Source organism: Dendrobates tinctorius, unplaced genomic scaffold (assembly GCF_039654945.1).
Source record: "Dendrobates tinctorius isolate UK_male_01 unplaced genomic scaffold, ASM3965494v1 ptg000090l, whole genome shotgun sequence".
Lineage (NCBI taxonomy): Eukaryota > Metazoa > Chordata > Amphibia > Anura > Dendrobatidae > Dendrobates > Dendrobates tinctorius.
Window position 1 is genome coordinate 188,809 of NW_027361758.1, and position 12,081 is coordinate 200,889.

Consider the following 12,081-nt stretch of genomic DNA (forward strand, 5'->3'; position numbering starts at 1 on the left):
TTAGTGAGAAAGCAGTAGGAAAAGAAACAGAATAGATTGAAAACAGAACAAACAACTCAACTGTAACCAATCAACCAAAGTAAGAACAGGAGTTGTAGAACATGATAGGGTGCTGTGTCCCCCAATGAAGGCTCAGAGAAACAGATTTTACAGTAAGCAACCCAAAAATCCTGTTTTCTTGTTCGCCTTATTGGGGGACACAGAGACCGTGGGATGTCCCAAAGCAGTCCCTGGGGTGGGAAACAAACTTCCATCAGGCCAGTGGACTCACCACTGCTGCCTGTAGAATCCTTCTACCTAGGCTGGCGTCCGCCGAAGCGTAGGTGTGGACCCTGTAGAATTTCACAAACGTGTGAACCGAAGACCAGGTTGCAGCTTTGCAAAGCTGCAGCGCGGAGGCTCTGTGGCGTACCGCCCAGGAAGCACCCACTGCCCGGGTAGAGTGCGCTCTGATCCCTGGAGGGGCCACTCGATGCTTAACCCGGTAGGCCTCCAAAATTGCTGATCTGATCCAGCGAGCAATAGTAGCTTTGGAAGCCGGGTGACCTTTCCGCGCCCCATCTGGAATGACGAAAAGAGAGTCTGTTTTTCGCAAGGAAGACGTCCTAGACAGATAGACTCTCATCGCCCTGACCAGATCCAGCTTGTTCAGGGACCGCTCCCGAGGGTGAGTTGGACTCGGACAGAAGGACGGCAGAACAATATCCTCATTGGAGGTGAAAGGAGGACACCACCTTCGGAAGAAAAGAGGGCGGAGGCCGCAGAACTACCTTGTCCTGGTGAAGTACCAGGAAAGGAGAGCGGCAAGAAAGAGCCGCCAATTCCGACACGCGCCGGATGGAGGTGATGGCCACCAGAAAGGCTACCTTCCAGGAGAGAAGGGAAAGGGAGACTTCTCTGAGAGGTTCAAAGGGAGAACCTTGCAGAACCCAAGAACCAGATTAAGATCCCATGGATCTACGGGCGCTCGATACGGAGGGGCCGTGTGAGCCACGCCCTGAAGAAAGGTTTTGACCTGAGGGCGGGAGGCCAAAGTCTTCTGAAATAAAATGGAGAGTGCCGAAACTTGACCCTTCAAGGAACTGAGAGCAAGCCCCGCATCCAGCCCTGCCTGAAGAAACGCCACAACGGAAGGGAGCGAAAAGCACATAGGCGCGATGTTATTGGCCTCACACCAAGTGAAATAGGCCTTCCAAGTACGGTAGTAAATTTTGGAAGATGATGGCTTCCTGGCTCGGATCATGGTATGAATTACTCGACCGGAGAATCCTGCCCGTTTCAAAACCTCGGTCTCAACAGCCACGCCGTTAAATTGAGCGGCCGAGAATTGGGGTGGCAAATCGGACCTTGAGACAGCAGATCTGCCCTGTCTGGAAGCTTCCAGGGGGCGTCCGCGAGAAGGTTGACAATGTCCGCGAACCAAGACCTTCTGGGCCAATTCGGGGCGATGAGAATGACTGGAATTCCTTCTGCTTTGATCTTCTTCAACAGCTTGGGAAGAAGAGGCAGGGGAGGAAACAGGTAGGGGAGATCGAACTGTGACCAAGGAATGGCCAGAGCGTCGGCGCCCACTGCGAGAGGATCTCGAGCTCTGGATACAAACTGTGGGACCTTCCTGTTGAGGCGAGAAGCTAGCAGATCTACGTCCGGGTTCCCCAACGACTGCAGAGCTGAAGAAATACCTCCGGGTGTAGGGACCACTCTCCTGCCGCGAGACCCTCGCGGCTGAGAAAGTCGGCGGCCCAGTTGTCTACGCCGGGAATGTGTACCGCGGAGATTGTCGGAATCGAAATCTCTGCCCACTGAAGGATCTTGGACACTTCTGCCACGGCTGAGGCACTCCGTGTCCCTTCTTGGCAGTTGACATATGCCACCGCTGTGGCGTGGTCTGTCTGAATCCGGACAGGCAGGCCCCTGAGGAGTCTCTCCCAGTGGACGAGAGCCAGATGGATCGCTCGTATCTCTAGAACGTTGATCGGCAGAGCAGATTCTTGAGTCGACCAACGACCCTGAACAGTGTGATTGCGGAACACTGCACCCCAGCCGAGGAGGCTGGCATCCGTTGTTACAATCTGCCAATGAACAGGAAGAAAAGACCGCCCCAAGAGGATGAGAGGTGACGTCAACCACCAGTTGAGTGACCGCTTGATCCGGCATGAAAGACGAACAGGGCGATCCAGGGACAGAGCCGACCTGTTCCACCTCGACAGAATGGCGTGATGGAGAGGTCTGGCGTGAAATTGGGCAAAGGGAACTGCTTCTATCGCCGCCACCATTTTTCCCAGGACCCTCATAGCTGTTCGGAGGGACGGAAATCGTGTGGTCTGTAGCGGTCGCACAGCCTGCTGCAGGGAGAGAATCTTCTCTTGTGGGAGAAAGACCCTTGACCGACGAGTGTCGAACAGTAGGCCCAGAAACACAAGACGTTGAGTAGGGACCAGACAGGACTTTTTCCTGTTGATGATCCACCCGAAATCGGAGTGTCCAGGACGATCGTCAAACTTAGGCGCGCCTGCTGGAAAGAGGGAGCTTTGATCAGAATATCGTCGAGGTACAGAAAAAGAACGAGACCTGATCCTCAACAAGGCCATCAACGCAGCCACGATCTTCGTGAAGACTCTGGGAGCGGTGGCGAGACCGAAGGGCAGCGCGACGAACTTGTAATAATGTTCCTGGCGAACCGCAAAACGCAGGAACTTCTGATGTCCGGAGAATATGGGAACATGTAGATAGGCATCTTGGATGTCTATCGAATACATGAATTCCTGCTCCTCCATAGAAGCGATTACCGAACGAACCGACTCCATCCGGAAGTGGCGAAGACGAACTCTCTTGTTGAGCAGCTTGAGATCCAAGATGGGTCGGACCGCCCCGTCTTTTTTCGGCACGACAAACAGGTTTGAATAAAACCCTGTAAACCGCTCCGATTCGGGAACGGGCACAATCACCCCGGAACTGAGGAGAGAGTCGATGGCCGTAAAGAACCCCGGGATCAAAGCTGGATCTTTTGGAGGACGGGATTCGAAGAAACGATCCCGTGGAAGAGAGACAAATTCTATCTTGTATCCTGACGATACAACCTCCCTGACCCAAGCGTCCTCTACCGAGGCCAGCCAGACGTCCTTGAAGAACAGGAGTCGACCTCCCAATTGGGAGGGACCCTCGGGAGTCCGAGGATAGTCATGTTGATGTGGGCCGACCCGATCCGGATCTGGATGGTCTGCCCCGCGAAGAGTGGGAGCGCCAGGAGGGAGTGGGTCTGAAGGAAACTTTCTTCCTATCTTGGCGTGCCTGCGGTCTTTGCTGGTTGGAGGAGGTCTCCGCCGTATTGAAACGGCGGTAAGCACGAAAGGGTCGAAACTGTCGCCTCAGTGGGGGTCTGCGAGGTTTGGCCTGAGGCAGGAGAGAACTCGTGCCTCCGGTGGCGTCCTTAATAATTTGGTCCAATTGGGATCCAAAGAGGCGCCCTCCCTGAAAAGGCAGATCAGTAAGACTTTTTAGAAGACAGGTCCGCCTGCCAGGCCTTGAGCCAAATTGTACGTCGGATTGCCACAACGTTACTTCGACGTCTGGACTGCGCAGGATGCGGCATCCAAAGAAGCAGAAAGCAGATAATCCCCCGCATGGGAAATCTGATTGGCAAGATCGGCCAATCGATCTGGTTGTGCTTTCTCTAGGATGCCCTGACGAAGATCCTCTGCCCAAGTGGCTATGGCTTTTGCTGCCCAAGATGAAGCAAAAATTGGGCATACCGCCGTCGAAGCCGCTTCGAAGGCAGACTACGCTAGGGATTCTATGATCCTATCATTAGAATCCCTAAGAGACGCCACGCCTGAAAGCGGGAGAACCGTGTTATTAGAAAGCCTGGACACGGGCGGATCGACCGAGGGAGAAGCAGACCAGTTGTCCGTGAGCTCTTTAGCAAACGGGTACAGAACGCCGAGACGCTTCCCTCGTTGAAAGCGTCTGGTCGGATCCCCTCTTTCCCTGGTAAAAATCTTTCCAAACTCGGAATGTAAAGGGAATACCCTGGAGGGTGTTTCCTCCCGTCTGAACGAAACCTCCTGATCTGAGGATTTCGCAGGGGGGTCAGCAATGTCGAAGGTCTGATGGATCGCTGCAATGAGGTTCTGCACAGTAACCCTCATGTTCGCATCCTGATCCGAATCCAGCTCTAAGATCCCCTCAGATGATCCGTCCGAGAGCGCTTCACCTGACTCAGGAGAGGAGGCCCGGGAGGGAGGCTGCCGAGAAGGACTATGTGGTGACATGGGGCGAGGAGAGGAATCCGGCTGGGGATCCTGCCTGGGTCTTTTGCGACTAACGCTGGCCGACTCAGATGGAATCTCTCGGGACCTGCTGGACCCTATAGAGGTGTCCAGGGGCAACTTATCCAGGACGGCTACTAGGGTCTGAGACACCCTGGTGAGGTCTGCCACTGACTGTGATAGAGATGAGGCCCAGCCAGGCATGAGGGGTTCACTCTCGCCTGGGGCCCTAGATGGCTCCTGGGCGGCGTCAGGCTGAATAGGGTTGCTACAATCCAGGCAGAGGGACATACTGACGGACAGTCACTGAGGCAGTGCTGGAAGGTTGGGGGACAGGAGGCAGAGGAGGGTGTCAGTCTGCAGTCGCAGAGCTACTCACGGTCCGGTGTCCTGTCGCAGCTTCCAGCAAATGAAGTGCACGGCTCGTCTGGGCTTGCAGGGGGCACGGCAGATAAGACAGCATCCGGCTGACAGGTTGTGAAAATGGCGGCAGCCTGAGAACAGAGCAGGAAGCGCGCGCTTCCCTGCAGAGACCGAGGAAGAAGATGGGCGGGGCTAACCACCGATGTTAAAAATGGTGCCGTCCTATCCAGACTGGGGTGGGTGGAGACAGCGCCGCCTCAGGGAGACTTAGAGTGAGGGGAGAAGGCGGTGAGCAGGCTTAAAGCGGGCGGGAGGAAAGCCCGCCCGAGAAAGAAGGCGGGGGTGTGGCCGCGACGCAGGACAAGGCCCAAGATGAAGCCGGGGCCTGGATTAGATGAGGCGGCCGCCTGTCAGCGCGGGGCGGCGCGGAGGCCCCGCAGCACTGCCGCAGGGACCGCTCCTGAGGCTCGCTGGGGCCGGAAGGGAGAAAACACCCCCAACCCCCCCCACCCCCCTAGAAATGCACTGGGGGCAAGTTGCGGCAGAACAGGCCGAGAAGCCGGGGCCTGAATTAAATGCCGCGCCCGCCGGGAAGCGCGGGGCGGTGCGGAGGCGTCTCAGTACTGCCACAGTGACCTCTGGAGCTGCCGAGGAGAATGGGACCCAGGCCTCATACTTACCCTGCCTGATCCGTCTCTATAATAAAGGTACCTTCATCCAGCGTGTGTTGTCACGAAGAGTATCCGCGCCTCATCCAACCAACAGGCTCTGGTAGGTGAGTGGGTGGGAGGCAGGGGACGAGGACCATCTGGATCGCCTGACACACATCCGTGTACGGTCTCCTGGTCCTGCTGTAGAGACCTATAAGGATACGGGGTGGCAGTACACGCCGTACTCAGTCTCTTTGTGGGAGTACAGTTGTGACTGTTCACACTGTATCCCTCCGGGAACCTGAAAAGGAACGACGCACAACGAGGTAGATATGGGTCTAATGAAAGACCCGTGTCCACCTCCTACTGACACCAAGCTAAACTGAGGAATTCCCTGCCGGTCGGTGGGGTGTACACTGCGGAGGAGGAGCTAACCTTTTTTTGTGCATAGTGTCAGCCTCCTAGTGGCAGCAGCATACACCCATGGTCTCTGTGTCCCCCAATAAGGAGAACGAGAAAACTGAAATATCACATGGTCATAAGTATTCAGACCCTTTGCTCAGATGCTCATATGTAAGTCACATGCTGTCCATTTCATTGTGATCCTCCTGGAGATGGTTCTACTCCTTCAATGGAGTCCAGCTGTGTTTAATTAAACTGATAGCGATGCTGGTGGAGCTTAGTCACAGGAGCGCAGAGAGGGGAAAGTGTAGATTACAATCTTATTTTATTGCAGTCCACAACTCGACAAACATCTGTCTTCCTCAGGTGGCAGTACCAATTAAACTGATAGGACTTGCTTTGTAAAAGGCACACAACTGTCTATGTAAGACCTTACAGCTCACAGTGCATGTCAGACCTAATGAGAATCATGAGGTCAAAAGGAACTGGCCAAGGAGCTCAGAAACAGAATTGTGGCAAGGCACACATCTGGCCAAGGTTACAAAAGAATTTCTGCAGTACTCAAGGTTCCCAAGAGCACAGTGGCCTCCATAATCCTTAAATGGAAGAAGTTTGGGACCACCAGAAGTCTTCCTAGACCTAGCCGTCCAGCCAAACTGGGCAATCGTAGGAGAAGAGCCTTGGTGAGAGAGGTAAAGAAGAACCCCAAGATCACTGTGGCTGAGCTCCACAGATGCAGTAGGGAGATGGGAGAAAGTTCCACAAAGTTAACTATCAATGCAGTCCTCCATCAGTCAGGCCTTTATGGCAGAGTGGCCCGATGGAAGCCTCTTCTCAGTGCCAGACATATGAAAGCCTGAATAGAGTTTACTAAAAAAAAAAAAAAAAAAAAAAAAACACATGAAGGACTCCCAGACTGTGAGAAATAAGATTCTCTGGTCTGATGAGACAAAGATAGAACTTTTTGGTGATAATTCTAAGCGGCATGTGTGGATCATGCAATGAGGGTGTTTTTCAGCCGCAAGGACAGGACGACTGGTTGCAACTGAAGGAAACATGAATGAAGCCAAGTACACAGATATCCAGGATGAAAACCTCTTCCAGAGTGCTCTGGACCTCAGACTTGGCTGAAGGTTTACCTTCCAACAAGACAATGCCCCTAAGCACACAGCTAAAACAAAGGAGTGGCTTCAGAACAACTCTGACATTTCTTGACTGGCCCAGCCAGAGCCCTGACCTAAACCCAATCGAGCATCTCTGGAGAGACATGAAAATGACTGTCCACCAACGTTCACCATCCAACCTGATGGAGCTGGAGAGAATATGAAAGGAAGAATGGCAGAGGATACCCAAATCCAGGTGTGAAAAACTTCAAAAGGGTGCTTCTACTCAATACTGAGCAAAGGGGCTGAATACTCATGACTATGATATTTCAGTTTTCCTTTTTTAATACATTTGCAAACACACATCTGTTTTTTTCAGTCAAGATGGGGTGCAGAGTGTACATTAATGAGAAGAAAAAAAATGAACTTTTTTGAATTTACCAAATGGCTGCAATGAAACAATGAGTGAAAAATTTAAAGGGGTCTGAATACTTACAGTGGGTATGGAATTACTGTCTGTTAAGAGTTGGTCTGAATTTATTCTATCGTTCCAACGATGGTCTGTGGCCACTGGAATGCGAGGAGATGTAGCACCTCTCACTTGACCACGCCAAGGCCCTTTTTTTCGGTCAGAAAGCTTGTCACCATGACACTGTTGCGTTGTGATGCATGTCTGACGTCAAACGACATCACGCCAAAACAGCTAATCAAGGAAAGTCGTGGATTAAGAGGTAATTCTCCCCTCTCCCATTCCAGTAGCCACAGACTACTTGTCTTGGCTGATGGAATGGGATGTGTGAATTGATTCACACCAACTCTGCTGTCTGGGAAATCTGAACATACCGGTAATGGCTCTACATAGAGAATTAGAAAGTGAAGAGACATGGATAAGCAAATCGAGCCCAGAAGCCAAACGTTCTCCCATGGAGGCATTCTCAAAAGGGACTGGTTTTCAGATAAGCTGAAAGAAAGGGAAAATGAAAGCGAATTAGCTGTGAGCAATACTATCAGTCTTCCCTCGTTCTCCAGATCTGAAAAACAATTACATATTAGAAATATTCAGCTTGCAACAGGATAAAACACAACCATAAAATACAGAGACCCAACACCGCATGCCAGTGCCCACAGCACTGAACAGAGCCGCTCGTGTACCATTTCACAAAGTTACTTCTAGCTAAAATGACTTAATGAGAATAAACTTGGAGAAGCTACAGTGGTCTAAAAATATAGCGATGTTTGGCCTCACCACATAATTGGGGTTATTTTCTAGCCTCTCAGTTACAACATTTCAGAGGATGGGTTTTGGAGGAGGTACAGGGGGCAGGTTTTCAAGTAACTACAATTAAGGCATGTGTTTAGATTTGCAGGGGTCTATCTCCATCTATCCACCTGCTTGAATGTGGAGTTAGATTCTGATAAATGCAAAAAAAAAAAACAAAAAAAAACCACCCTCACAGCCTTACATCTTTCATGTAGAATTCCGTATTACTAAAAATCCTAGGAGACCCTACGTCTGCAGTTACATCCAGGTGGTAAATTGGTATGGGACATATTACTTCAGAGGAGTCGGACGATATCTTATTCACCAGGGAAAGTACGGAGACTATGGAGCAAAGTCACAAATATTTCTCATTCACAGTATATAACTCCAAAAGTACTATACAGGACTGGCCTCAGGATGGATGATTGTTGCAGGGAAGATGTTGCAGACTTGGGCCATATGTCCTGATCACACTTGGGGGGGGGTGTTGGGGGGTATATGTTGTGGGAGACGTTGGAAATTAATCCCCACTACAACTTGCTATAGCTAAAATACTGTATGAAACCACAAAGTCCATAGTTAAACACTGGTTGGCAAGAACTGCTCCGTTAGTGGTAGAGGTTGTGAGCTACTTAAAAGCCATTCTGATGGAAAATTGACACACATCAAAGGGGGGGGAGGGGGGGCATTGCAAAATTTAGTAAACATTGGGGGGACTGGATTAAATACCCAACGGAAGTGGCGGAGGTACTGGCAAAAGAGGTCATTTAATTTACTTTAAAAGTGACCTACTATATGAAACACCTTACTGTTTGTTCCTCATGTTTAAACTGTTGCCTGAATATTGTACTTGATAGAATATTAAAATGTGATTTCAGATAGGTGAGACGGTAGGCTGGGAGGGAGTGAAGATGGGGGAGATGGAGCATGGTTTTCTTGTCATGAACAAGGATACAAAATTGTACTCAATTCCTTGCAATCTTATAGTGTGATCATCTCCATCAACTGTTTTGTAAGTCGTAGAAGTTTGCTCAATAAAAAGAACGACCTCATGAGCATCTATACTTCTTCATAATAATTTTTTATATAGCGCTAACATTCCACAGCGCTTTACAGTTTGCACCCATCATCACTGTCCCCGATGGGGCTCACAATCTAAATTCCCTATCAGTAAGTCTTTGTAATGTGGGAGGAAACCGGAGTACCCAGAGGAAACCAACACAAACACGGGGAGAACATACAAACTCCTTGCAGATGTTGTCCTTGGTGGGATTCGAACCCAGGACTCCAGCGCTGCAGTGCTAAAAACTGAGCAACCAAATAAAAAAAAAAAAAAAAAAAAAGCGATTTATCAAGCAAACGTACGTCTTGAGACTAGTGCTTCTCTAAAGAGGTTACCTGTTCAAAGCGTTACACATTTCAATAGTAACTAGGACAGACAATGCCATTGTCATTGGATATGGAGATTCAAACACTTCGCAAGCAACATTTGCAAATTCTGGGTTGTCTTCTTTGCACTGAAGAAAGTGGCTCTGAAATGAGAAATCAGTTAATGTTAGGATAATCATATACTGCACACCCTTCACATCATGCAAACTACTTCATATAAATATAATGTGGAGATCAATACCAGCTGGTAGTAAGTAATTCTTGGTCCATCATCCGCTGCAATAAACCACCAGGCTGCTGCTCCAACTGTAGCAGCACCAACGTAACCTGTTTAATAAAATAATCTGTGAGATTCAAGCTATTTAGACCTTGGGTCACAATTGAATTTGACCTATTTAAAATCGGAAAAAAAAACAAAAAAACAGAATGTTTCAAGAACTGTTATGGCGGAGCACACAAGATTTTCTTCAAAGCCATTCACTTCTCTATTGTGCTATTGAGACGGAGCAAACTTACATCCAATTGCAAGGTAACGGAAGAATAGCCAGCCACTGATAAGTGGTTCCTTGGGATTACGTGGCGGCTTGTTCATGATGTCCAGATCTGGAGGATTGAAGCCCAATGCAGTGGCAGGGAGGCCGTCTGTTACCAGATTCACCCACAGTAGCTGAACAGGAATTAATGCCTCTGGGAATCCAAGAGCAGCAGTCAAGAAAATGCTGAAGAAACAGAACATACATATTTTAATGACAAATACGAACATCGTGAGAAATCTGTAATTTTGAAAAAAAAACTTTGACAAGTTTTTGCTATCAAAATATTATTTTAATTAAAAGCCGAGTACATACCAAACCACTTCTCCGACATTGGAAGAAATGAGGTATCGGATGAATTGCTTCATGTTGTTGTAAATTGCACGTCCTTCTTCAACAGCAGCTACAATAGTGGAGAAGTTGTCGTCAGCCAGAACCATTTCAGAGGCTGTTTTAGCGACTGCAGTGCCGGATCCCATAGCTATTCCAATCTCAGCTTTTTTAAGAGCAGGGGCATCATTTACACCATCACCAGTCTGAAAGGATAGAATGATTGGTTACTCACACGTTAACATAAAAAAGCACTGTGTGAATTTATCACATAGAATTTGATTTGGAACTAGATGGCTTTTTTGAGTGAAGGTTGGGAAATATGAATTATTCTTAACCATTGCAACAATGTTTAGTATGATTCTGTGAACTCACGGCTGAATTCGAGCAAGACTGCATTCAATGGAAAAAACTTACCATAGCTGTAATTTCATCAAAAGACTGCAGAAATTCCACAATTTTAGATTTGTGTGAAGGCTCTACACGGGCAAAGCACCGAGCATTCATGCAAGCGTCCCTCTGTGCAGCTGGAGATAGCTCATCGAACTCACGGCCAGTGAAAGCCCTTTCAGTAACATCCTCATCTACACGGAAGATACCAATACGCCGGCAAATTGCTACGGCTGTTCCTTTGTTGTCGCCAGTGATCATGATCACACGAATGCCAGCCTGCCTGCACATTTTCACCGATGCTGCCACCTCTGTTCTTGGAGGGTCCAACATTCCAACACAGCCAACAAAGGTCAGATTAGTCTAAAGAGTGAGATGCCAAAATAAAGTTATTCTACAGGAGACAGAAGATAACCATCAACCAGTGACAAGTTTTATATAGGTAGAGCATACTTTTTATACACAGCGCAACATCTGTAGCCACATGTGATGCAAACATTGCATCTAGTCCCCAACTAGCCACGCGACATGGCGGTGAAATAAAGGTTACTTTAATGCTAAATGTCTCACCTCATAATTAATAAAAGTGGAAGATTCTTCTAGATTCATTTCCTCTTTCCGCGGAGGGCTGTCGTGTGTTGCCAACGCCAAGCAGCGCAGTGTGTCTCTGCCTGTACCCCACTCTCTGATCACACTCATTATCTTCTGTTTAATCCCCGCAGTCAGAAGCACTTTTCCGTTACCAACACGTATATGGGTACAGCGATCGATCAAGCCTTCGGGTGCGCCCTAAAGAGTGTGAAAAAAAAAGTTAGTAATCATCACTGTCGTAACATTCCTACCTGCTACAAAACACTAGTACATCTTCAATTGCAAATAAAAAAAGTAATCTTCAATGATTAATATCGCACCTATACAATACAGAAAACTGTGCTCGCATTTACATAATTCTTTATCCTATTCACTCTTGACCAGACAAGGCGCGTTCGATATTACCTTTACAAACATTTTGTTCAAGTTGGTACGACTTGGTTTATTTGGCGTACAGTACACAGACATGGACTTTCTATCTCTTGAGAACTCCAATGTGAATTCCTTCTTCATGAGCTGTTTTATAACCTGCAAATAAGGTGACTGAATTACTAGAAGTGTTCTGAATCCAATGTAATCCCTCCTTCACAACTCTAGGAGCTGTCCTGCCATCCACTGTACACCCCGTTGTGTGATGCTACAAAGGGCAGAAGTTGTAGGGAAGTGGACAAGCAGCATCAGCAGTAATAAAGAATGATGGTCTCATCTATAAGTAGGTTTACAGCATTCAGTAATTTAATAGACAGGTTTGCCTATAGCAGTTTAGCTCACTTCTAGACATCACACCATTTCTGAAACAAA

At 48.5% G+C, this 12,081-nt stretch overlaps 1 protein-coding gene across 2 annotated transcripts in view; it reads right to left on the reverse strand.

Moving 5' to 3' along the window:
* Window positions 1–12,081, reverse strand: part of ATP2A2 (ATPase sarcoplasmic/endoplasmic reticulum Ca2+ transporting 2) — a 60,956-nt gene that overhangs the window by 17,214 nt on the left and 31,661 nt on the right. For both annotated transcript variants that reach the window (XR_012234207.1, XM_073585957.1), the window contains exons 12-19: window positions 11,686–11,808; window positions 11,260–11,478; window positions 10,717–11,052; window positions 10,285–10,505; window positions 9,953–10,155; window positions 9,678–9,763; window positions 9,446–9,579; window positions 7,630–7,747 (exon numbers count right to left, since the gene is read on the reverse strand). Coding sequence is in view for 1 of the 2 variants with exons in the window: in XM_073585957.1 (XP_073442058.1) it covers window positions 7,630–7,747; window positions 9,446–9,579; window positions 9,678–9,763; window positions 9,953–10,155; window positions 10,285–10,505; window positions 10,717–11,052; window positions 11,260–11,478; window positions 11,686–11,808 (1,440 nt within the window). In the remaining variant the exon portion in view is untranslated. The remainder of the gene's footprint in view (window positions 1–7,629; window positions 7,748–9,445; window positions 9,580–9,677; window positions 9,764–9,952; window positions 10,156–10,284; window positions 10,506–10,716; window positions 11,053–11,259; window positions 11,479–11,685; window positions 11,809–12,081) is intronic.